The 27,279-nt window shown below is 46.8% G+C and overlaps 1 protein-coding gene across 1 annotated transcript; it reads left to right on the plus strand.

The window, feature by feature from the left end:
* The first annotated feature begins 4,304 nt into the window (after positions 1-4,304).
* On the plus strand, positions 4,305-25,308 carry LOC115130126 (PAN2-PAN3 deadenylation complex subunit pan3-like). Its single transcript, XM_029660920.2, is given in 19 exon segments — positions 4,305-5,076; positions 6,266-6,387; positions 10,053-10,125; positions 10,508-10,578; positions 10,884-11,022; positions 11,364-11,596; positions 11,695-11,799; positions 11,987-12,044; positions 12,354-12,515; positions 12,658-12,774; positions 12,916-13,017; positions 14,900-14,938; positions 14,941-15,064; positions 15,470-15,557; positions 18,408-18,547; positions 18,723-18,852; positions 20,146-20,210; positions 20,298-20,436; positions 22,404-25,308. Coding segments are annotated over 19 exon segments (2,370 nt in total). The 5' UTR covers positions 4,305-4,754; the 3' UTR covers positions 22,545-25,308.
* The last annotated feature ends 1,971 nt before the right edge of the window (positions 25,309-27,279 follow it).

The following is a 27,279-nucleotide window of genomic DNA, read 5'->3' on the forward strand; positions in this document are numbered from 1 at the left end:
ATAATGGATGTTAAAAAAGAACAATAGCAAAAATGTGTTATGTACAAATTATTTCATACTCCACATTTAGGGGGGCCACAAGGGAGTCCAAAATTGTTGTCACAGGGGCACTGGACCCCCCTGCCCCCCGCCGCCAGGACCGCTAGTGCCTGAGTGTGCCTGTCAATGAAATAGAATCCTACTCAGGTGTGTTCTGCTTAACAAAATCTCTCAGCTTTGCACATTCTTGGCATTCTCTCAACCAGTTTCACCTGGAATACTTTTCCAACAGTCTTGAAGGAGTTCCCACATATGTTGGCTGTTTTTCCCTCACTCTGCGGTCCATTTCATCCCAAACCATCTCAATTGGGTTGAGGTCAGGCGATTGTGGAAGCCAGGTCATTTGATGCAGCACTCCATCACTCTCCTTCTTGGTCAAATAGCCCTTACACAGCCTGGAAACGTGGTGGGTCATTGTCCTGTTGAAAATCAAATGATAGATCCACTCAGCGCAAACCAGATGGGATGGTGTGTCGCTGCAGATTGCGGTGGTAGCCATGCTGGTTAAGTGTGCCTTATATTCTAAATAAATTACTGACAGTGTCACCAGCAAAGCACCCCCACATCATCACACCCCCTCCTCCATGCTTCACGGTGCAATTTGACCATGAAGGCTTGATTCACACAGTCTCCTCTGAACAGTTGATGTTGAGATGTGTCTGTTACTTGAACTATGTGAAGCATTTATTTGGGCTGCAATCTCTGAGGCTGGTAATTAATTAACTTATCCTCTGCAGCAGAGGTAACTCTGAGTCTTCCTTTTCTGTGGTGGTCCTCATGAGAGCCAGTTTCATCATAGTGCTTGATGGTTTTTGAGACTGCACTTGAAGAAACTTTCTTGAAATGTTCCGGATTGACTGACCTTCATGTCTTAAAGTAATGATGGACTGTCATTTCTCTTTTCTTATTTGAGCTGTACTTGCCATAATATGGACTTGGTCTTTTACCAAATAGTGCTATCGTCTGTAAACTAACCCTACCTTGTCACAACACAACTGACTGGCTAAAATACATTATGAAGGAAAGAAATTCCACAAATGAACTTTTAACAAGGCAAATCTGTTAATTGAAATACATTCCAGGTGAGACCTCATGAAGCTGGTTGAGAGAATGCCAAGAGTGTGCAAAGCTGTAATCAAGGCAACGATTGGCTACTTTGAAAAATATTAAATATATTTGATTTAACACTTCTTTTTTTTACTACATGATTCCATATGTGTTATTTCATAGTTTTGATGTCTTCGCCATTATTCTACAATGTAGAAAATATTAAAAATAAAGAAAAACCCTTGAATGTCCAAACTTTTGACTGGTATATATATATATATATATATTTTACCTTTATTTAACATGTTCATCCTGTTCCCACACTTCTAATTCTGAAAAGTGACAGCATACCTGTGAGAGGGTCGCCCTGGGTGGCAGTAGTTGTAGGGTTTTATACAGTACTGAAGACGAATCTGTGAGTTAATTTGGCCATTGGAAAAAGAGCTACTGGGTAAATACTGCAAAAAGGTTGGATTGAATTGAGCCTCTAAACTTCATTTTCAAGGTGATGATTGCACTTTTCTTCCCAGCACACAACCTGGTCTCAGAGCATTTCACATTATTCTTTATGTAAATCTGAGACACTCCATTTAGTATGATACGTTGCGTTTTTGTATGGTAGGCTATGTATTAATTTGTCGATGTCCCATCATCCATTTCGTATGATATGTTATGAATTAAAATTCGTATGATAAGTTACGAATTTGCAAAACACATATGTAAAAATTGTGGAAAGTGTGTGATATGTTATGAATTCCAATTAGTTGTGGCTAATATTAGCTAGCTGGCTAACGTTAGCTAGGCTAGGGGGTTATGGTTAAGGTTACGGTTAGGAGTTAAGTTAAAGGGTTTTAAGGTTAGGGGAAGGGTTAGCTAACATGCCAAGTAGTTGAAAAGTTTCTAATTAGCTAAAATTCTACAGTTGTCCATGGTGAGATTCTTCTGTCTTATGTAACCATACCAAACATAACATATCATATTAACTTGAGTGTCCCAGATTCACGCTTACTATGTTACCTCTGATAATAACATTAGTATTGTAGGCGGCCAGTGCTTGACTTGGGCAAGTAAATTCGTTCTCTATCAAGTTATTATACTGAAGAAAGAAAATGCAACATGCAACAATTCCAACGATTTTACTGAGTTACAGTTAATATAAGGAAATCAGTCAATTGGAATAAATAAATGTTGCCTTAATCTATGTATTTCACGACATCTAATCAACCAGACTATTTGCATTGCCCCCCTACACTGCTGCTACTCTGTTATCATCTATGCATAGTCACTTTAATAACTCTACCTACATGTACATATTACCTCAACACAAGTTGACTATGAACCGCCTGAATATAGCCCCGCTATTGTTATTTTACTGCTGCTCTTGAATTATTTGGGGGGTATTTTCTTAAAACTGCATTGTTGGTTCAGGGCTTGTAAGTAAGCATTTCATTGTAAGAACTACACCTGTTGTATTCGGCACATGTACATTTTACATTTACATTTAAGTCATTTAGCAGACGCTCTTATCCAGAGCGACTTACAAATTGGTGCATTCACCTTATGACATCCAGTGGAACAGCCACTTTACAATAGTGCATCTAAATATTTTAAGGGGGTGAGAAGGATTACTTTATCCTATCCTAGGTATTCCTTAAAGAGGTGGGGTTTCAGGTGTCTCCGGAAGGTGGTGATTGACTCCGCTGTCCTGGCGTCGTGAGGGAGTTTGTTCCACCATTGGGGGGCCAGAGCAGCGAACAGTTTTGACTGGGCTGAGCGGGAACTGTACTTCCTCAGTGGTAGGGAGGCGAGCAGGCCAGAGGTGGATGAACGCAGTGCCCTTGTTTGGGTGTAGGGCCTGATCAGAGCCTGGAGGTACTGAGGTGCCGTTCCCCTCACAGCTCCGTAGGCAAGCACCATGGTCTTGTAGCGGATGCGAGCTTCAACTGGAAGCCAGTGGAGAGAGCGGAGGAGCGGGGTGACGTGAGAGAACTTGGGAAGGTTGAACACCAGACGGGCTGCGGCGTTCTGGATGAGTTGTAGGGGTTTAATGGCACAGGCAGGGAGCCCAGCCAACAGCGAGTTGCAGTAATCCAGACGGGAAATGACAAGTGCCTGGATTAGGACCTGCGCCGCTTCCTGTGTGAGGCAGGGTCGTACTCTGTGGATGTTGTAGAGCATGAACCTACAGGAACGGGCCACCGCCTTGATGTTAGTTGAGAACGACAGGGTGTTGTCCAGGATCACGCCAAGGTTCTTAGCGCTCTGGGAGGAGGACACAATGGAGTTGTCAACCGTGATGGCGAGATCATGGAACGGGCAGTCCTTCCCCGGGAGGAAGAGCAGCTCCGTCTTGCCGAGGTTCAGCTTGAGGTGGTGATCCGTCATCCACACTGATATGTCTGCCAGACATGCAGAGATGCGATTCGCCACCTGGTCATCAGAAGGGGGAAAGGACAAATAACATTTGATTTGATTTGACAGCGGCACAGCCAGTGGCAGGGAACAAATGTCAATTCTCTGGTGGACCTCAAAGCTTGAGACATCTGTATCATTGTGTTGTGAGACAAAACTACACATTTTAGAGTGGCCCTTTATTGTGCACCTATGTAATGATCATGCTGTTTAATCGGTTTATTGATATGCCACACCTTCCAAGTGGGTGGATTATCGTGGCAAAGTAAAAACGCTCACTAACAGGAATGTAAACACATTTGTGAACACATTTTTTGACATACGCTTTTAGTGCATATGGAACATTTCTTGGATATTTTATTTAAGCTTATGAAACATGGGGCCAACACTTTACACGTTGCGTTTATATTTTTGTTCAGTATACTTTCATAGTTGCCAACGTAATACAAATCACGAGTAATCCAATTGATAAAATGTCAAGGGGATACTGTGCTGCTACAATATTACAGACCAAGTGAAATGTTACGCTTGCTACATTGTGACATCTGTGGTTTGCTACATGACAGAGGTGTAATATCAAACGGCACGTGCACTCATCTCAAACACGACTGCAAAGCCTATAACCGCATGACTGGGTTTGGATGACGACTTTCTGTATTGGAAATCGTTGGTTTTGTCCACAGACCAAAAGCTACGAACTGAGTCTGTCCCTCAAAGCCGCTCCAAACGCAGCTGACTTTTGTAGTAACGTTAAAATCTTACAAGCTTCCCATAATGCAATGCTAACTGGGGTCTATTCATTTCGGAAACCGTTTAAGAACCAAACAGAGCAAAATTAGAGTTTCTATTGGACACATTCAGGTAGGTCCCTCCCCGTTTCGTTTGCTTCCATTTTAAGAAACGTTTTGCAACTGATTCGGCTAAATGAATAAGCCACTTTTTTTTAACCGGAGTAGCTAGCCAGAGAGCAGAAAACAACAACAGCAGCGTGAACGAGGCTAAACAACGGGCTAGCTAGCTAGCTACATGAATAGCGACAACAGCGACCAGGATTTGTCAAAAGCAATGCCCTTAGTTATCTTAATTATTTGTCTTCTAGTCGGATAATGTGAGTAATGTCATTTTAAGCTTGGACCAAACATATTTGCTGTTGCATATCGCTTTGCATTGACATTACGAACCTTACTCGAGAGCAAGCTACCTAGCAATCGACGTCTCTCTATGTTTGAATATCTTCCGGCGGCAGCAGCGGTGTCATGAACAGTGGACTCCCAGCTTCAGCTGCTCCACTCGGGGGTGTCGGAATACCCTGCGTCAAGGTGAAGTTCTGCCGATACTACGCAAAGGATAAGACTTGCTTTTATGGGGACGAGTGTCAGTTTTTGCATGAGGAGCCTTCTATGGCAAGCATGTCCCTTCACAGTGGAGCAAGTCCTGTCCCTTTATCCATGTCTGGAGGAGCCGTGACGTATCCGCTTAGTGCACCCCCGGCCTGCCAGGTTGGGGTACCGAACGTCCCCAAAAAGGGCGACTCTCTGGGGCCTGCAGGCACGGTTCTGGAGGGACAGATGTTAACCAGTGAGTATACTTCGTCTGTTTGTACCCGTCCTATACGACAGGGCCTAGCACAGCCTCATCGGTGGTTGTTGCTTTTTGGGCGTGTGAGGGGCTTTGTTAACACTGAGCCCGGGGATTCTTTGAGGCCTCTTTTCCCCCCCAAAACAGCGTGGGTTAAACATGTTTTTCAAGCATAACTAATTAAAGTGTCTGAGCGCTAAGCTTTTCGTCCAGAATTTGAGCTCCTTCAGTAAATGCATTTAGTTTTTTGAGTGTTTTTGTATTTGACAGCTACAAGAGATCAGTGGGAAAATTCAGACAATCATTGGCTAATGTAGCTAGCTAACGTTAGATGGCTATGGTTAGAAAAGTTCTTCTGGCGGAAAAAAAAAGTTAACGTTTGCGCTCTTGCATTAGGTAACTACTATAGTTAGTAATGCGTGCATCTAACGTTAACTAGCAAAGCTAGTTAATGTTGAATCGTTTTGGAAGCGATGCATTTTATGATGCTTGTCTTCGTGCTTAAGGTGACTAGCTAGCTTACATGCTAACCAAACATCTGCTGCAGTGAAGTCAATTTACTTAGTTCCTAACTAGTTAGCATCATCACTTGCAAAATAATTCAACCACCACAGCTGTATTTTATTTGATTTAACTCTGCACAATGCCACGTGTTCAGTTGCAAGGTGGATATTATCATTTGTGCACACGGAAACTGGATAAAAGTTGAAGTGTTTACATCTTCTCAAGAAGCGTGCTGATTGGCTACTCATCTGTAAATGAAGACAAGCTATTGCCTCATGATTACACAATTAGTTCATAGACACTTATGTGCATTACATGCATTTTGCATCACAAAACCATTCAATTAACGAGACCCCTGCCACTCTTTATAAGGATGATATGTTAGTCTGTATGGCATTTATTTATTTAACCTTTATTTAACCAGGCAAGTCAGTTAACACATTCTTATTTTCAATGATGGCCTAGGAACAGCCTGTTCAGTGGCAGAACGACAGATTTGTACCTTGTCAGCTCAGGGGTTTGAACTTGCAACCTTCCGGTTACTAGTCCAACGCTCTAACCACTAGGCTACCCTGACTCCATAATGTTTTTCAAACATAGAATATGACGTTTACCAGGACCACCCAGGCCCTATTTAGTAGAAGCAGGCGGCTGATTCTGAACCCATTGTCTCTGTCCTCTACAGTCTCTGGGATGGAGGGCGGGACCCTGAGCGATGCCAATCTGACCAACTCCTACTTCAGCAGCAGCTTCATTGGGGTCAACGGCTTCGGGAGCCCGGCAGAGTCTAAATACTCTATCATGCAGGTATGACCAGCCTCAGAATCCAACTAAACAGTACTGACTCGACAGATACCTACTTTTGTTTCAAAGTGACTTTGAGATTCTTTTTAGTTTTATTTGTATGTATGTGTATATATGATTTGTCATTCTACTGAAGTGTTCAGGTACTATCTTTAGATCTGCAGTAGGGTCAAATACTGAATAACAGTGCTACTTGGCTGATGTGGTAGAGGTGAACTTATTCTTGTATGTTTATCAGAAAGTCTGGTTCAGTACTGGTCTAAAGTGATCTGTATTATCAGGGAACCTTTGCTTTTCACTAGGACCGGGAGTAACAATGGCCGTCTCTCTCTTTTGCGCACAAATCACTCTGAGAGCCCCCACCTGTCCACTTACGCAATGTGTTTGTTCACGCTCATTCTTCAAAATAAAAGCCTGAAACTATGTCTAAAGGCTGTTGACACCTTAGGGAAGCCATAGAAAAGGGAATCTGGTTGATATCCCTTTCAATGGGCAATAGGGATGCATGGAACACAGGGGTTTCAAAATAAGAGTCACTTCCTTATTGGATTTTTCTCAGGCTTTCTCCTGCAATATCAGTTCTGTTATACTAACAGACAATATTTCTACAGTTTTGGAAACTTTAGAGTGTTTTCTATCCTAATCTGTCAATTATATGCATATTCTAGCATCTGGTCCTGAGAAATAGGCTGTTTACTTTGGGAAAGTTATTTTTCCAAACAAAAATAGTGCCCCCTAGCTTCAAGAGGTTTTAACTGACTTGCCTAACTGATTTTATTGAACTAGTCTTTATCAATATGTTGAAAATTAATTCTAAATGAAATAACTAAGCCTTATTTCTTTTCCTGCCAAACAATGATTATTTAATGAGAATGAGTATAAAATTGTGAATTGGCACAAATTGCACAGGCACAAAACGATTATATCAGATATCGTGTTATTTGGAGTAGATGTCTTCCCAACACTAGTCTCAAGTATTTGACCTAAAGAAAATAGGATAATTATGTAGTGCTAGGTGTTTGTTTATTTCAATCACGCAATTATGCAGATTTTAGCAGGCCTGGTTGTAGCTACGCTGAACAAAAAGATAGACTCAATAGTGTTGTTTTCATGAGCTGAAATAAAATATCCCAGAAATGTTCCATATGCATTTGCTTAGTCTGTGTGGATAGAAAACACTCAGATGTTTATAAAACTGGTTAAATCACTGCTGTGGCTTTACCAGAACGGCATTTACATCGAAAAGCACAGGAAAAACTGATCACTGAAAATGGAAAAATATATTGCTGCGCTACTTGAACCCATTGATAAAGGTGAACCACAATTAATTGACTGAGGTTGCAGTACCTACAGCTTCCACACGGTGTCTAGAGTCTTGTCATTTCCCTACGAGTTTTTTCTTGGTCAAACACATGCAAGGCAGCGCATTTCTTCAGGTCTAGGACCGGATATTTTGGTTGAGTTTCTAGCCGGACATTTTTCCAGACGGACAGCTAATGATTTTTACATCGCCTCCTGATGAATTTTATCGCTTATTAACGTTTACTAATACCTAAAGTTGCATTACAAAAGTATTTCGAAGTGTTTTGTGAAAGTTTATCGTCGACTTTTTGAATTTAAAAAAATGACGTTACGTTTTGAAACAATGTTTTTTTCGTTTATCACACAGTCTACATATAACGATATCTAGGCTTTATATGGACCGATTTAATCGAAATAAAGACCCAATAGTGTTTATGGGACATCTAGGAGTGCCAACAAAGAAGATGGTGAAAGGTAATGAATGTTTTCTATTTTATTGTGCGGTTTGTGTAACGCCGAAATGCTAATTATTTTGTTTACGTCCCCTGCGGGTCTTTTGTGTTGTAGTGTATTGTTGCATGCTATCAGATAATAGCTTCTCATGCTTTCGCCGAAAAGCATTTTAAAAATCTGACTTGTTGCCTGGTTTTACAACGAGTGTAGCTTTAATTCGATACCCTGCATGTGTATTTTAATGAACGTTTGAGTTTTAACTAATACTATTAGCATTTAGCGTAGCGCATTTGCATTTCCAGAGCTCTAGTTGGGACGCAAGCGTCCCGAGTAGAGGGAAGAGGATATGTGCAAAAAGCTTATTTCGCTCAATTTTGAGCACATTTTTGTATTAGGTCCCTGTTAGTGAGCATTTCTCCTTTGCCAAGATAATCCACGCACCTGACAGGTGTGACATGTCAAAAAGCTGATTAAACAGTATGATCATTACACAGGTGCACCTTGTACTGGGGAAAAGAAAAGGCCACTCTAAAATGTGCAGTTTTGTCACACTGCACTGCCACAGATGTCTCACATTTTGAGGAAGCTTGCAATTGGCACGCTACGCTGACTGCAGGAATGCCCGCCAGAGAATTGAATGTTAATTTCTATACAATAAGCCACCTTGAACGTCATTTTAGAGAATTTGGCCTCACAACCGCAGACCATGTGTAACCACACTAGCCCAGGGCCTCCACATCTGGCTTTTTCAGCTGCGGGATGGTCTGCTACAAGCCACTTTGGACAGCTGATAAAGCTAGGTTTACACAACCAAATAATTACTGCACAAATTTTCAAAACCCTTTTTCAGGGAAACTCGTGCTCGTCATCCTCACCAGGGTCTTGACCTGACTCGCAACAGACTTCAGTGTGCAAATACTCACCTTTGATGGCCACTGGCACACTGGAGAAGTGTCACAAATGAATCCCAGTTTTAACGGTACCGAGAAGATTACAGACAGTGTGTGTGGGCGAGTGGTTTGCTGTTGTGAACAGAGTGCCGTGGTGGTGGGGTTATGGTATGGGCAGGCATAAGCTACGGACAACAAACACGCTTATTGATGGCAATTTGAATGCACAGAGATAACGTTATGAGATCCTGAAGCCCATTGTGCCACCAGCTCATGTTTCAGCATAATGCATAGCCCTATGTCGAAAGGTTCTGTACACAATTCCAGGAAGCTGAAAATGTCCCAGTTCTTCCATGGCCTGCATACTCACCAGACATGTCACCAGTTGAGCATAGTTGGGATGCTTTGTATCGACGCATGTTCCAGTTCCTGCATCTTCGTACAGCCATTGAAGAGGTGTGGGACAACATTACATAGGCCACAATCCAACAGCCTAATCAACTCTATGCAAAGATGTTGCGCTGCATGTGGCAAATGGTGGTCACACCAGAGACTGACTGGTTTTCTGATCCACGCCCCTGCAGGTGCATATCTGTATTCCCAGTCATGTGAAATCCATAGATAAGGAATCTATTCCAAATGACTGATTTCCTCATGAACTCAAACTCAGTCAAATCTTTGAAGTTGTTCCATGTTGTTTATTTTTCAGTGTACATATTTTGCATTTAGCTCCTTAATTCTCCTAACCTGCTGAGAAAAGTCCCTACTGCTAGTCAAACCTGGCAGATCACTAATGGGATACAGCAGTATTGTATCTACAATTTGACCAGGTGCATCCACCTATGCTGAATTCCAAGACCATCAGCCAGTGATGCAGATACAGTGGCTTCTAATGGGAATTATCTTTGCTTCAGACTGGTTCCTTTTGGGAACATCAGGGCTGCGGTCTTTGCTAGAATATGGTAGCTAGGTAACTAAGATACTTAAAACAGATGCTTACTTTTTTTTGTATTTTTTTTGTAGAGAATCACCAACAGCAGCAGTTCTCCCAGTCTCCTTGACGACAGTGCCAAGAACTTCAGCCACAGCGCTCATGGTAAGAACCCAGTACCTAGAGGAAACTTAATGGAATAGCTCAGTGGTTCCCAACTCCGATCCTCAAGTACCCCCAACAGTACAAGCACATCTGATTCAACTTGTCAACTAATTATCAGGCCCTCAATGAGTTGAAGCAGGTATGTTTGGGGTTCTCGAGGACTGCTGTTGGGATCCACTGGAGTATAACAGATCTTTGAAACTAATAACTAGAATTATAATTGGTGCAACTTCTAACTCTTTGATTGTAACACCCATGAAATCACTGACAGATCTATTCCATGGAACCCTGGCAGCTGGACCAGGTCAGAGTTGTGGGTCGATGGAAAACTCTCCGTGGACAACACAGTCTTCATTCCCTCTCCCTCTATGTCCTCTTCCAGATCCAGGGAATTCTCCCATGTCTTCACTCTTCAGTGACTTTGGTGCTCTGAGCATATCACAAAGGAGAAAGGTGAGCACCACTACCCAGGTTCCTGATGTGGTCGTCAACCATGGGGAAGAGTTTGAGCTTCAAATGTCTATTGAGTGTTTGAGCTCCTAAGGGGGAAATGGTCAAACCTAAACCCATCCGTTGTGGTTAGTTTGTGTTCGTTTTCTCTAGATTACAACATCCGGTCACTGTTTGTTTTTGTAAACTGTGATGAAGCCAAATCCTCATATAAGGAAAATAAACAAATAGAATATCTGATGAAGGCAAGAAGAACAATGAAATCTAATCCCAGGGTTATGCATCTCTCATTCTCTCCCTCTCTCCAGGGTCCTAACCCTACAGCCAATGAGTTCATCCCTAAGGGGGTTCCCCGCATGGCCACTATGGTCCAGTCCAGTGGTCCGGCCTTCCCATCGCCCCTCTTCCCCCACCTCGGCCTCAGCAGCTCCACCGCCCTCGCACCTGGTGAGCCATCCACTACAAAAAAAACAACACTTAATTCTAACTTAGAACACTTCTAGGTTTTCTCCGTTTGCACTATATCATGGATATGCCAGGTTTTCAGGGTGAGTTAGCAGTGTAAAGGTTCTCTATTGATGTCACCTCCCATTATTCTTCTGTCTAGCCAAGTGAGTTGACTCCATACAGTGGAGATGCTCTATAGAAAACAACAATGTATTATTCAAGTCCCTGCCATGATGAATTCCACCTTAGTCTGTCACTAGTTAGTCATAACAATGTATGTAGGTACTCCAATGAACTCTGTACCTCTGTTTAACACACCCTCTCTGGTATCCCCCATACAGGGATGTCTCTCTCTGCGGGGTCCACCCCCCTCCACTCCCCTAAAATCACCCCCCAAACCTCACCTGCCCCTCGCCGGCGTAGCCACACCCCCAACCCCAATAACCCCAACCCAGCCAACTACATGGTGTCCACCAGTGTGTCTGACCAGGGGCCCCACATCATCCAGAAGGAGACAGTGGGGGGGACCACCTATTTCTACACGGATAACACCCCCGCACCCATGGCCGGGATGGTACGTTCCATTTAGTCTGCCCTTACTGACAGCATGACCTATTAGTTTTAATTACTCCATAAATAGGAAGTGCAGTCATTAAATGTGTTTCTGTGCAGGTGTTTCCTACCTACCACATCTACCCTCCCACTGCTCCCCACGTGGCCTACATGCAGCCCAAAGCCAACGCTCCGTCCTTCTTCATGGCTGATGAGCTCCGACAGGTACGCCCACCCTCTCTTCCTCCACCTGGTTCTTTCTGTCTGAAACACACACTCTGTTTCCATTTCTGTTCTCTTTTTCGCCCTGTCTCCATATTAGTGTCTCTCTGTCTGTTCTAATCCTCCAATCTCCCTCTGTACTGTGATGTCAGTGTTGATCGCTGATGTCATTTCCTGTGGTTCCCTTTAGGAGCTGATTAACAGACATCTGATTACCATGGCTCAGCTTGACCAGTCAGAGAACACAGGTAAAGCATCCCTTCCCTGATTGGCTCAACCGAGGTGGGTGGGGACAGTTATTGTCGTTGTATTGATGGTATGGCCTCTGTCCATTTGGGGTTTCACAGCAGACTGAAAGTGAGACTCGCATCCTGAAACGTGTCGTTGTCTTTAGTATTCCTGACAGTTCACACAAATAGTCACTATAGTTGGTTCATAGAACACTCAAGTTGTCCAAGTGTCAAAACTTGTGACTTAAGATGCGTGCTAACTGATCTAGGTTATTTTGGCGCTGTTTGTGTGCTGGTGTGTTGTCATGGCGTGTATCCCTGTCCCAGGTGTTCCATCTGAGGTGGATAGCTACCACAGCCTGTTTCCCCTGGAGCCTGTCCCCCCTCCCAACCGCCTGCAGAAGACCAGCAACTTCAGCTATATCACTTCCTGCTACAAGGCTGTCAACAGCAAGGACGACCTACCGTACTGCCTGAGGAGGATACATGGTGAGTTGGTCATATGACACAAGATGAACACACACAATTTTAAATGATGTTATATTTCGTATGGGATGTATTTTCTTTCAGTCTTTGAAAATAGAAGGAATCTTGAGTGGTCATCTTCTTTGAATGTCTTGTGTGCGTCCAGGTTTCAGGCTGGTGAACACCAAGTGTATGATGCTGGTGGACATGTGGAAGAAGATCCAGCACTCCAACGCTGTTACCCTGAGGGAGGTCTTCACCACCAAGGCCTTTGGAGATCACTGTGAGTTGTGTGTATGGGTGGGGTGGCTCTTTATGTCCCCCCCCCATGTTTTTTCTGTATATTTATATATATATTTAGTTTTTTTGTACGAGTCTGTTTGATCCTTAAGAAGCCCCCATGATAACCTCCTGTTTCTCTCAGCGTTGGTGTTCTCCTATGACTTCCATGCGGGGGCAGAGACCATGTTCAGCCGGCACTTCAACGACCCCGCGGCCGACTCCTACTTCACCAAGAGGAAGTGGGGTGAGTGAGTCCCCCCACCCACCAACACACTCCCCGTGTCGACCCACTTCCGAGTTGTTTTGGATGCGTCATCAAATGGCAATGAAAGTCGGGCTTCATCAGCTTGTCACCCGGCAGTATACATTTTGATATCATACTCTTAGTTGTTTGAAACCTGAATGTTTTCCTACATATTGAGGTATGTCTTACCTTGCTACAAAGGATCCTATTACATAGGCCATTTCTTTCTCGACAAGCTGGCCACCTTTTCTACTACAGTAGATTGATATGGGCTAGTGATTTTGCTGTTCTTTACTTGTCTTGTTGGCTGAGGAAAATGTACATGTGGGCAGTTACTCTAACATGTTCAAAGTGACATCAGAATTGGATAAGAAGGACCGCACATCATTGCATTCTCCACTGGCATGTTCTGGTAATAGGAATTACCATATTCTAAATGTGATTTGTGTCATTCCGAGCACCGTGGGTAGACGCCCTGATCAGGTTACACAACCAATGCATGTGGGTCTGGTAAACCTTTTCAAATGTCCGGTAAATTAAAATGTTGCCGGTCAAAATGTCTGGCGCCACATTTTCCTAACCGAAACCAGTGTGCTTGCCAGTGTGGATGGTTTCTGTGTGAGGGTTGGGAGGGAGTGTTCCAGCACTGACAGTTGCTGGTCTGTGTAAGGGTGTGTGTGTGTGTGTGTAAGGGTGTGTTGCTGGTCTGTGTAAGGGTGTGTTGCTGGTGTGTTCAAGCTGTAGTCAGGGGAAGCTGTGGCTGAAAGTGATCCTGAGACTGGTGCTATAGCTATCAGCCAGGCCCAACTACCTGCTATAGGAGGGACACAGCCAGAGGAAGCAGAACCTCTGGCCTCACTGACCTCACGGCAACAAGTGTTTAACTGTCAGTATTACTGTCACACTACAACACCCCTCTGTGGCCTCACAGCAACAATAAGGGTCATACTAATGGCTCTGCAACTCTATCGCACTACAGCAACACCTCAAGTGTTCAACAACTGGGTGTTTGAAGTAAAGCATCTGACATTTACTGTCAAGTTGATATCTTTTATTTTTTTTTTGTTAAACCCTTTTCTTGGAAAGCCTCAATGTAGGGTGTCCACCCACTCTGCCCAGAGTTGGTGAAAATGGGCTTTGATGATTTCACTTCCTTATGTTGTAAAATCCATTTTAACAAGACAAATGTTCTGAATCGTTCAGTGGGGTCTTCCTCTAACATCAACATTTTATATCCAAAAAGTCTGCTTTCGTAACCTAACCCATCTGAAAATAAGCACCAGTGGCGCTTTCTCGCAGCGACTTGAGGATTCTACATGTTGTCGTCATCCGCAAAGTTGTTAAAGCAGTTTGCAAAAAGCCAAATGAACACGAACTGAATTAAATGTCAAATAAACAGCTTGTGGTACACTCAGTGCTCCGTTGACATGCGCTTGTTTTTTTGTGAAAAATCTTTGAAAATAACCCAAATTTCGCATTTAATATGAAAAACGTAGACTCCAAATATGAAAACTCTAGCTACGTGCCATGTCTCAATCTATATGTCTTACCTCCTTATTTTATGTCCTCCGGGTTGGAGAAGGTGAGTTCGACGGTGAGCTTATCACTTAGGCCGGATGCTGTGTGAGAATTAAGGCTAACTCGCACGCAAAGCTATTTTCCAGACCCCCCCCCCCCCTGGCCTCCATTGATTTAGTCACTGTAATACTGGCCACCCTACAGGAGTAAGAACACCAATAACTGTTGAACGCATTATGATCGAGACATGAGGTTTGGACCATTTGGTTTTGTTAGGCGTAACTCCACATTTTATTTTAACCATGAACACCCTGCTCAATATGTTTAGTCTGTTTCCTTTCTGTGTGCTGTTCTCCCCCCGTAGGACAGCACGAGCCCACTCCCCCGCGGCAGCACGCAGGTCTGCTCCCGAGTCTCTGATCTGGGCCTACATCGTCCAGCTGAGCTCGGCCCTCAGAACTATCCACACTGCTGGTCTGGCCTGCAGGGTCATGGACCCCAGCAAGATCCTCATCACCGGCAAGACCAGGTACACACCTCACAGACACGCATCGAGCGCACACACAGACACACATTGCTGACCAACGTTATTGATCCCAACAAGATCCATATTCTCTGAAACCAGGTGTGAACACAGATATTGAATGTGACAGTGTGGTCAGAGAAACTGAAGTGTTTTTCATGCAACCTCTAACCAGTCACAGTTGCTAGTTTAGTCCTGCGTTCCTTGCTAGAGAGCTGTGCAGAAACCAATGTGTCTGCCTGATGTTTGTTGTAGTGCTGATAGTATCTGTTGGGTTATTTACTGTAAACTACAGTGAAAGCAGAAGTTCTATACTAGTCCTGGCTTCCTTTTCTCAGAAGGGGGAGAAACCACACGTTGACGTCCCACTAATTTTTGACACACACTCAACATGCCTTTTTCTCCCTGCAGGTTACGAGTGAACTGTGTAGGGGTGTTTGATGTCTTAACGTTTGACAACAGTCAGACCAACCATGTGACCCTCATGCCACAGTACCAGGTACAGTACCCCCCCCCCCCCCTCCACATGTCAGTCTGGCACAACATGGCCTAGTTCAGCTTCAAGTGTTTGTTTTTTTTCATTTGTTTTTTTCATATTTACCTACCAATTTTTCTTCCCAAGAAAATTGTAAACCCCTCCTGGTCATCCTGGTATTTCTGTTCAAATGCAATTTTAAAAGCACAATACCAGTGGAAATAAGATCTGATCTGATTATACCACTATAAATGGGGAAATGTACACATGAATCCTGAATCTAACATTTTCTGTTGCAATTTAATCAACTCGAGTTCTGTCACCACACTTTTGTTGATTTTAGCCTAGTTTATGAAGCACGTTGGCCGATTTTGGTAAAATATTGTTATTACAGCCTAGTGAAGATGACATTACGTTTAGCCTCTGACTGAGATGTCAAGATATCTTGTTGCTCCTTTTCTCCCTCCATGGACCTGGTTAGCAGGGGAAATGAACACTGTTGTGGTTATTTTTACTTTGCGTATTGACTTATTGTGGTCACTTTGTTAGAGAACATCAGATTCTCTGCTAAACAAACAAATGAGCAAATAGATCTAGTAACAGATATTCCACACCATGGATTAGGTTTGGGCGGTATACCGGATTATTTGGAAATGGCAACGGGATGGTTTTTCAATACTGTTGAAATTATTTCTTTTTAGTTATTCAAAATCAATTTGTAGCTACTTTAAGTAAATACCTGCAGTCAACTTGTGCAATACATTAGGAGATAAAGCAGATGACATTCTTCATTTCACCTGTCACATTATTTTACATTAGGAAGCTTAACGTAGTTCCCCACAACAGTTGAGCCAGTCACGTGTTTGTTTGTAAATAGCACAATGGGAGAAAGCGGGAGCAGTCCAGGTGTGTATTGACGGTTTGTGTTTTTATATTGCAAGTCAACAGTGATCAGGGAAATGAGCGTACAATGAATATTTTTTTTACAAAGAATGATGCATGGCCATCATATTTCTAATGTTTATACAATGGGTGGGGCTGAAATAGCCGAATACACTAATTTGAAGGGGTGTCCACATATTTTGTGTGTGTATGTGTATATATATATATATATAGGCCCCTTAGTTCCAGCGGCGGGAAATCTTAACGCTACAGCATACAATGACATTCTAGACGATTCTGTGACTCCATCTTTGTGAAAACAGTTTGGGGAAGGCCCTTTCCTGTTTCAGCAAGACAATACCTCATGTACAACATTACATTTACATTTAAGTCATTTAGCAGACGCTCTTATCCAGAGCGACTTACAAATTGGTGCGTTCACCTTAAGACATCCAGTGGAACAGCCACTTTACAATAGTGCATCTAAATCTTTTAAGGGGGGTGAGAAGGATTACTTTATCCTATCCTAGGTATTCCTGAAAGAGGTGGGGTTTCAGGTGTCTCCGGAAGGTGGTGATTGACTCCGCTGTCCTGGCGTCGTGAGGGAGTTTGTTCCACCATTGGGGGGCCAGAGCAGCGAACAGTTTTGACTGGGCTGCGCAGGAACTGTACTTCCTCAGTGGTAGGGAGGCGAGCAGGCCAGAGGTGGATGAACGCAGTGCCCTTGTTTGGGTGTAGGGCCTGATCAGAGCCTGGAGGTACTGAGGTGCCGTTCCCCTCACAGCTCCGTAGGCAAGCACCATGGTCTTGTAGCGGATGCGAGCTTCAACTGGAAGCCAGTGGAGAGAGCGGAGGAGCGGGGTGACGTGAGAGAACTTGGGAAGGTTGAACACCAGACGGGCTGCGGCGTTCTGGATGAGTTGTAGGGGTTTAATGGCACAGGCAGGGAGCCCAGCCAACAGCGAGTTGCAGTAATCCAGACGGGAGATGACAAGTGCCTGGATTAGGACCTGCGCCGCTTCCTGTGTGAGGCAGGGTCGTACTCTGCGGATGTTGTAGAGCATGAACCTACAGGAACGGGCCACCGCCTTGATGTTAGTTGAGAACGACAGGGTGTTGTCCAGGATCACGCCAAGGTTCTTAGCGCTCTGGGAGGAGGACACAATGGAGTTGTCAACCGTGATGGCGAAATAAGAAATACAAAATGAGGTCTGTACAGAAATGGTTTCTCGAGATGGGTGTGGAAGAACTTGACCGGCCTGCACAGAGCCCTGACCTCAACTCCATCAAACACTTTTGGGATGAATTGGAACGCTGACTGCAAGCTAGGCCTAATCTCCCAACATCAGTCCCTGACCTCACTGATGCTCTTGTGGCTGAATGGAAGCAAGTCCCCCTTGGCAATGTTCCAACATCTAGTGGAACGCTTCCCAGAAGAGTGGAGGCTGTTACGGAAGCAAAGGGGACACCAACTTTATATTAATGCCCCATGATTTTGGAATGAGATGTTTAATAAGCATGTCCACATACTCTTGGTCATGTAAAACTATATGAGCTGGGTTGCATGTCTTTGCAATTTAGTTTATTTTCATTTGTGCACGTTAGCATGTTTAGCTAGCAGCCGCCATGGAATTTCGCTATTACTTGTGCTAATTTTGTTAGCATTCTGGTAACAGATGCCCAATATCCCCCCCCCCCCCCGTTCTAAACTGGTAATACCGTAAATCCCGAAATGAGAGGATGGTATGACGATTTGAACATCTGGAACCGCCCAACCCTACCATGCAGAGTTTCAGCACCATGGATAGCGCCACGGTTGATCAATTGGCTGCAAATCTGACTAGTAAAACCGCCATGCTCTCGTTTTTGTTAGTGTTACATCATGGGGGAAAAAAATCTAATATTTACTTCCTCAAGCAATATTGTGGACACAATCTATCAGCTGTCTTGTAACCTTATTTTTATATTTTGTGTGTGTGTGTGCTCTTGCAGCAAGCGGACCTGATATCCCTGGGCAAGGTGGTGTTGGCCCTGGCCTGTAACTCTCTGGCTGGCATTCAGAGAGAGAACCTGCAGAAGGCCATGGAGTTGGTGTCTATCAACTACTCATCAGACCTCAAGAACCTCATCCTGTAAGACACACTGACACAACATACACACACACACAGAGACAGAACCCATCCTTAAAAAGGACCACACTGGGTCCTACCCTAAGCCATTTCTCACCGTCATCTGCAACACACTCCGATACACAAGTGAACACACTGTTTGTACTGACACAAGTACTCAGTCACTACCTGTTTGTAGGTATCTGTTGACAGAGCAGTCTAGGCTGCGCAGCGTTAATGACATCATGCCCATGATTGGAGCTCGCTTCTACACACAGCTGGATGCATCACAGATGAGGAATGATGTCATCGAGGAGGACCTGGCGAAGGTACACTAACACACACACTTGTGATGCCACCTCTGCTATGTGGGAGTGGTGGTAAATGGAAGGAATTCACTTGAGGAGAAGTGTCGAGGGGGGTGTGTGAAAATACAGGATATTCTGTAGAGGCCCCTCTGGCCTCTACAGCGTCTGCTGTTCTGACCTTAGACCTGGGGTATGAAACCACTGGCTGCGGACTGCCCCCCCCCCCCCCCCCCAAACCCACTGCTTAACACCCCTCAGCAGCGCTACTCTTGAGTTTTGTTTTGGTGCTTATATCAGGAAACCGAGTAGTGTGTGTGAGCTGTTCTGTAGTCTTCAGCATTAAACAGAAAATGCCACCTTTCAGTCCATTTCAAATGCAACACTGTTGTCTGTCCATCAGTTGTGTGTGTGTCTACATGTTATCAGTACTGTTCTGAACATCAATGGTTCATATTACTGTGTATGTATAGTACAGGTAACTGCCAAAATAATGGAAACACTTGAGTAAATGAGGGAGACAGTATATTGTAAGCAGGTGCTTCCACACAGGTGTGGTTCATGAGTTAATTAGGGTCATGTATAAACATGCCCAGTAGCCCATTATTTTAGCTAGAATAAATTTCAGTGACTTTGAAAGAAGGGTGTCAAAGGAGTCTGTCACCAGATCTCAACCCAAATGAACACTTATGGGAGATTCTGGAGTGGCTCCCGAGACTTTTTCTCATCAACAAAATACCAAATTATGGAATTTCTTGTGGAAGAATGGTGTCACATCCCTCCAATAGAATTCCAGACACTTGTAGAATCTATGCCCACAGCTGGCTGCACACGAGCCAATTGTGATGCCCGTGGTCAGTTTGGTTTGACATTCCATATCGCTATGGCTAGTTAGGGACCATCCGTACATTATCTGTGTACGTGGGACAATATTTAAAGATGTCGATGGCTCCAAATTTCAATGACTTAAGCCAACTAAATGGTAGAAATTCATATATGAATATTGAAAGCATTTAATGAAGCAACTAAAAGATGTGTAACATGATAATATTGTCCCATTTACTACTAGCCCCAGAGATGTGTTTATACAATATCAAATCAACTTTGCCACGATCACACACCAGCCGGCTGAATGAAGTTGGCCAGCACTACCTAGCCTCTGACTTCTTCAAGACACAACCTGGTTAGACTGTTTCAAGTTCTGTGAGGGATTGTGACTGTACAAACACTTTCCAGGTCGACCCCAACATTATCCCCTCCCCCACAAAGACAGCTGTTACCTAATATATATGACTTACAGTTTTATCTCTGTTGTAGGAGGTCCAGAATGGTCGTCTCTTCCGTCTGTTGGCCAAACTGGGCACCATCAACGAGAGACCAGAGTAAGTACTGAACTACTCCGACTGGGTTTGGAACATCTGACCAACTGTTTCTCACCTTCATATCACACTTCTGCTAATGTGTGTCAGGTTTCAGAAGGACCATACGTGGTCTGAGACGGGGGACCGGTACCTGCTAAAGCTGTTCAGAGACCACCTGTTCCACCAGGTGACAGAGGCTGGAACCCCCTGGATAGACCTCAGCCACATTGTTTCCTGCCTCAACAAAGTATGCCAGCTCTCCTTGCATCTTTCTCTCTTTTCTTCTCATGCCCTTCCCCTCATTTCCCCTCTGCCATGCCCTTCTCCTCACTTCCCCTCTGCCATGCCCTTCTCCTCATTTCCCATCTGCCATGCCCTTCCCCTCATTTCCCCTCTGTCATGCCCTTCCCCTCATTTCCCCTCTGCCATGCCCTTCTCCTCATTTCCCCTCTGCCATGCCCTTCTCCTCATTTCCCCTCTGCCATGCCCTTCTCCTCACTTCCCCTCTGCCATGCCCTTCTCCTCACTTCCCCTCTGCCATGCCCTTCTCCTCACTTCCCCTCTGCCATGCCCTTCTCCTCACTTCCCCTCTGCCATGCCCTTCTCCTCACTTCCCCTCTGCCATGCCCTTCTCCTCACTTCCCCTCTGCCATGCCCTTCTCCTCACTTCCCCTCTGCCATGCCCTTCTCCTCACTTCCCCTCTGCCATGCCCTTCTCCTCACTTCCCCTCTGCCATGCCCTTCTCCTCACTTCCCCTCTGCCATGCCCTTCTCCTCACTTCCCCTCTGCCATGCCCTTCTCCTCACTTCCCCTCTGCCATGCCCTTCTCCTCACTTCCCCTCTGCCATGCCCTTCTCCTCACTTCCCCTCTGCCATGCCCTTCTCCTCACTTCCCCTCTGCCATGCCCTTCTCCTCACTTCCCCTCTGCCATGCCCTTCTCCTCACTTCCCCTCTGCCATGCCCTTCTCCTCACTTCCCCTCTGCCATGCCCTTCTCCTCTGCCATGCCCTTCTCCTCACTTCCCCTCTGCCATGCCCTTCTCCTCATTTCCCCTCTGCCATGCCCTTCTCCTCATTTCCCCTCTGCCATGCCCTTCTCCTCATTTCCCCTCTGCCATGCCCTTCCCCTCTGCCATGCCCTTCCCCTCTGCCATGCCCTTCCCCTCTGCCATGCCCTTCCCCTCTGCCATGCCCTTCCCCTCTGCCATGCCCTTCCCCTCTGCCATGCCCTTCTCCTCATTTCCCCTCTGCCATGCCCTTCTCCTCATTTCCCCTCTGCCATGCCCTTCTCCTCATTTCCCCTCTGCCATGCCCTTCTCCTCATTTCCCCTCTGCCATGCCCTTCTCCTCATTTCCCCTCTGCCATGCCCTTCCCCTCTGCCATGCCCTTCTCCTCTGCCATGCCCTTCTCCTCTGCCATGCCCTTCTCCTCATTTCCCCTCTGCCATGCCCTTCTCCTCTGCCATGCCCTTCTCCTCACTTCCCCTCTGCCATGCCCTTCTCCTCATTTCTCCTCTGCCATGCCCTTCTCCTCACTTCCCCTCTGCCATGCCCTTCTCCTCATTTCCCCTCTGCCATGCCCTTCCCCTCTGCCATGCCCTTCCCCTCTGCCATGCCCTTCTCCTCTGCCATGCCCTTCTCCTCTGCCATGCCCTTCTCCTCTGCCATGCCCTTCCCCTCTGCCATGCCCTTCTCCTCATTTCCCCTCTGCCATGCCCTTCTCCTCTGCCATGCCCGTCTCCTCACTTCCCCTCTGCCATGCCCTTCTCCTCATTTCCCCTCTGCCATGCCCTTCTCCTCTGCCATGCCCGTCTCCTCACTTCCCCTCTGCCATGCCCTTCTCCTCACTTCCCCTCTGCCATGCCCTTCTCCTCACTTCCCCTCTGCCATGCCCTTCTCCTCACTTCCCCTCTGCCATGCCCTTCTCCTCACTTCCCCTCTGCCATGCCCTTCTCCTCACTTCCCCTCTGCCATGCCCTTCTCCTCATTTCCCCTCTGCCATGCCCTTCTCCTCACTTCCCCTCTGCCATGCCCTTCTCCTCACTTCCCCTCTGCCATGCCCTTCTCCTCATTTCCCCTCTGCCATGCCCTTCTCCATCTAGTCCTCTCTTCTCCCCCTCCTCTCTCCATGTGAGCCACCTGTCTATTCCAGTATGTCTTGTTGCTCAGCTGGCTACTAGTCTACCAGTACTCTTCCCCTCCTCTCTGTGTAGCTGGACGCGGGCGTGCCTGAGAAGATCAGCTTAGTGTCTCGGGATGAGAAGAGTGTTCTGGTGGTGACCTACTCGGACCTGAAGCGCTGCTTCGACAATACCTTTCAGGAGCTGCAGCAGGCCGCTGTCGGACCGCTGTAGCGCCCCACAGGCAGCGGGGTGGGGCTGCCTGAACCGTACAGCACATTATTGCACTACAGCGGAGGACCAGGCGCATAGTGATGACATCAGCGTGGCGAGAGAGGCAGAGGGGGTGGGACTTGCTGGACCTCAGTCACATACACTGTCTTGGCAACCAGGAAGGCTTTTCTAAAGCTGTTTTTTTATTTTTCCTAAAATCCTGCAGCTGCGATGACAAGTAATGGACAAAAACGGAAGCTGTAACGATTACGAACGCTTAATTTTTTTTAGACTTGGGGAACAAAACGGATACTAAAAAATAAAACCACCACGTGGGATTTAACTTTTTCCTGCTTTTATTTTTTATTTTTTTATAGATTTTTTTTTCTCCCTCTGTGGAGGATGGACTAAGATGTTTGACTTTTTTTTAATGAATGTGAGTGGCCTACAGGCTGCACCTACCGAGAGTGGTGAACAGACACACACACACACACACTGAGAACCTAATATAAAATCAGGCTTTATTTTTACTGTGTGTCTTCCTGCTGGAGACCACACCCCTTCATACCAACGCACTAAGAGACGGGACAGACCACTGGACGCTTTCAAAGGGGGTGGTCAGGGAACCCATTTCTGAAATGGACCTCCTTGCTTGTCGGTTCCCACTCAAAAGGACAAACCACTGAGTTTTTGGGTAGAGTGCTTAGTTCGGGACTCAGACAGACCATTGGTCAATTCAATGCCTTGATGTGGAGGTCAAGGGTCATGCAACATTGAGGTCATGTGTTAGGGGGGCTATTGCGTTAAACTGTGGTTTCTGTTGGCACTGAGGTAGGGTTTTGTCTAGAAGGGATACATTTTTTGGCAAAATGGACTTTTTGTAGCAGGTTTAGGATAACTTACACCGCAGTTTAGGAAAAGGGTCAGGGTTAGTTCAAATGCACCAAAAATCTACTTTTTCCATCAATTTTACAAAAGCTGTATCCTATCTAGACATGATCCTTAGGAAGGGGTATCTTCTCCCTGTTTGTGATATAGCACAGGGTCATAAAAGCAGCAGGCTCCTTAATTGCTTCATGATGGACACTATTGTGGAAAATGTTGTGACACCAATGATGAACTCCGTGAGATGGAATATTTAGGTCTGGCTCATCAGCGCTGGGATGAAGCCCACGGACTGGGCTCAATGTGGAATGTCCTCCTTTTTGTTGCCTCTTTCTCTTATCTGCTCCCCTGCTTCCTTCCCCTGAGGGGTCTCTGCCAACTTCTTCATTTGAGAATAAGTGATACTTTAAAAAAATATATAAAACATTTTTTTTTTTTTGCTGGTTCCCCTCATTTTGTTCAGCTGTTGTGCAGTAATGCATGATGGGACATGGAAGGGAAGGTCTTTCTCCCTCAACACAAACGTTATGCTGTGGACCAATTCCAGCTGGGGTGGGGACGGAGGGGGCAAGGAACGGGACAAAGTGGTCAGTAAGAAGAGCTTTTAATAACATCTGTTTTTATTTGACCATTAAAAAAAAAAATCATGTGAGACAAAATGTGCTCGAGACACAGAGCAGCGACAACCAGGAATTTAACCTCTGACCTCTCCCAGTGGTCACCTGGGATTTTCCCCCTGAAGTGCGCACTTATTCAATCCCTCTCGTGGTTTTAAAAATAAGGGATTGGCGTGAGCCGATGGAAACTGCTTATACCAATCCAATGATTTTAAATTCACAAGGGGTAGTGAAGGAGTTTACTCTCCAGGAAGAAAAATGTAGAATTTGGGAGAGGGTGGGTAAGATTGGTGAGCAGTAGCTGATGCATTCAGAAACAAGGGTCTATTCAGAAGGGTGACACGTTGAAAGTGTTTTAGATATAAATGTATTGTATATATGGTAGACTTCTAGTCACATGAGATGAGGGAACTGTGTCTATACATCACTGTTCTATGTGTAACATATTGGACGGTCCACCCCGTTGAATAGACCTTCTGTTGAATGGTTTGGAATTCTCTCAGGATGACGGACAGCTGGAGGGCCGATGACTGAATGTGTTTGGCCGTCATTGGTCGCCCTTTATCCAGTCGGATCGATGTGGACTGGACTCTAGGTGGAGATACTGTGGGGGAAATTGATAGATGGCCCTAAGCACAGATTTAGCATCAGTTTACTCTGTCCAACCTTAACTGACCTACTTGGGGATGTCAACATACTGACCCTATGTCAGTGATTAGGGGCATTTTCTACCCAATACTCCATGAGGCGACATGGGAGTTGCCCCATAGCACAGATCTAGGATCTGTTTACTCGACACCTAGCCTATCCTGAACCATTTAGGAGTTGAGTAAAACTGACTGTAGATCAGTACTTAGGGGCCACTTGATCTAAAACCTGCTCGGAATTAGAATCATGTACTGTTTTCAGTGAAATGATCGAGACCGAAGACTTATTTGGTGAATGTGGTGCTTAGAACCCTAATTTTAAACAGGTCACACGCATCCACCCTATCAATATCCCCAATCCACCCTATCAATATCCCCAATCCATATCCCCTATCAATATCCCCAATCCATATCCCCTATCAATATCCCCAATCCACCCTATCAATATCCCCAATCCACCCTATCAATATCCCCAATCCATATCCCCTATCAATATCCCCAATCCACCCTATCAATATCCCCTATCCACCCTATCAATATCCCCTATCCACCCTATCAATATCCCCTATCCACCCTATCAATATCCCCTATCCACCCTATCAATATCCCCTATTCATATCCCCTATCCACCCTATCCATATCCCCTATCCACCCTATCCATATCCCTATCCACCCTATCAATATCCCCTATCCACCCTATCAATATCCCCTATTCATATCCCCTATCCACCCTATCCATATCCCCTATCCACCCTATCCATATCCCCTATCACCCTATCAATATCCCCCCCATCCACCTATCAATATCCCCCTATCCACCCTATCCATATCCCCTATCCACCCTATCCATATCCCCTATCCACCCTATCCATATCCCCTATCCACCCCCCCCACTCCATATCCCTATCCATATCCCCTATCCACCCTATCAATATCCACCCTATCAATATCCACCCTATCAATATCCACCTATCAATATCCCCAACAACTCATGACACTCGACACACTCCTCTCCCCCACTACACCACTCCGACACACTCTTCTCCCCCACTACACCACTCCGACACACTCCTCTCCCCCACTCCCCACTCCGACACACGCCTCTCCCCCCACTCCGACACACGCCTCTCTCCCCCCACTCCGACACACGCCTCTCTCCCCCCACTCCGACACACGCCTCTCCCCCACTCCGACACGCGCCTCTCTCCCCCCCTCCGACACTCCGACACACGCCTCTCTCCCCCCACTCCGACACACGCCTCTCTCCCCCACTCCGACACACGCCTCTCTCCCCCCACTCCGACACACGCCTCTCTCCCCCCACTCCGACACACGCCTCTCTCCCCCCACTCCGACACGCGCCTCTCTCCCCCCACTCCGACACGCGCCTCTCCCCCCACTCCGACACGCGCCTCTCTCCCCCCACTCCGACACGCGCCTCTCTCCCCCACTCCGACACGCGCCTCTCTCCCCCCACTCCGACACGCGCCTCTCTCCCCCCCCTCTCCCCCTCCGACACGCGCCTCTCTCCCCCCACTCCGACACGCGCCTCTCTCCCCCCACTCCGACACGCGCCTCTCTCCCCCCACTCCGACACGCGCCTCTCTCCCCCCACTCCGACACGCGCCTCTCTCCCCCCACTCCGACACGCGCCTCTCTCCCCCCACTCCGACACGCGCCTCTCTCCCCCCACTCCGACACGCGCCTCTCTCCCCCCACTCCGACACGCGCGCTCTCTCCCCCACGCGCCTCCGACACGCGCCTCTCCCCCCCACTCCGACACGCGCCTCTCTCCCCCCCACTCCGACACGCGCCTCTCTCCCCCCACTCCGACACGCGCCTCTCTCCCCCCACTCCGACACGCGCCTCTCTCCCCCCACTCCGACACGCGCCTCTCTCCCCCCACTCCGACACGCGCCTCTCTCCCCCCACTCCGACACGCGCCTCTCCCCCCCACTCCGACACGCGCCTCTCTCCCCCCCTCTCCCCCCACTCCGACACGCGCCTCTCTCCCCCCACTCCGACACGCGCCTCCCCCCCCACTCCGACACGCGCTCTCTCCCCCCACTCCGACACGCGCCTCTCTCCCCCCACTCCGACACGCGCCTCTCTCCCCCACTCCGACACGCGCCTCTCTCCCCCCACTCCCGACACGCGCCTCTCTCCCCCCACTCCGACACGCGCCTCTCTCCCCCACTCCGACACGCGCCTCTCTCCCCCCACTCCGACACGCGCCTCTCTCCCCCCACTCCGACACGCGCCTCTCTCCCCCCACTCCGACACGCGCCTCTCTCCCCCCACTCCGACACGCGCCTCTCTCCCCCCACTCCGACCCCACTCTCCGACGCGCCTCTCTCCCCCCACTCCCCCGCCTCTCCGACCCCACTCCGCACGCCTCTCTCCCCCCACTCCGACACGCGCCTCTCTCCCCCCACTCCGACACTCGCCTCTCCCCCACTCCGCCTCTCTCCCCCCCACTCCGACACGCGCCTCTCTCCCCCCCACTCCGACACGCGCCTCTCTCCCCCCACTCCGACACGCGCCTCTCTCTCCTCCCCCCACTCCGACACGCGCCTCTCTCTCCCCCCACTCCGACACGCGCCTCTC

The sequence above is a fragment of the Oncorhynchus nerka genome, linkage group LG6 (assembly GCF_034236695.1).
Source record: "Oncorhynchus nerka isolate Pitt River linkage group LG6, Oner_Uvic_2.0, whole genome shotgun sequence".
Taxonomy (NCBI): domain Eukaryota; kingdom Metazoa; phylum Chordata; class Actinopteri; order Salmoniformes; family Salmonidae; genus Oncorhynchus; species Oncorhynchus nerka.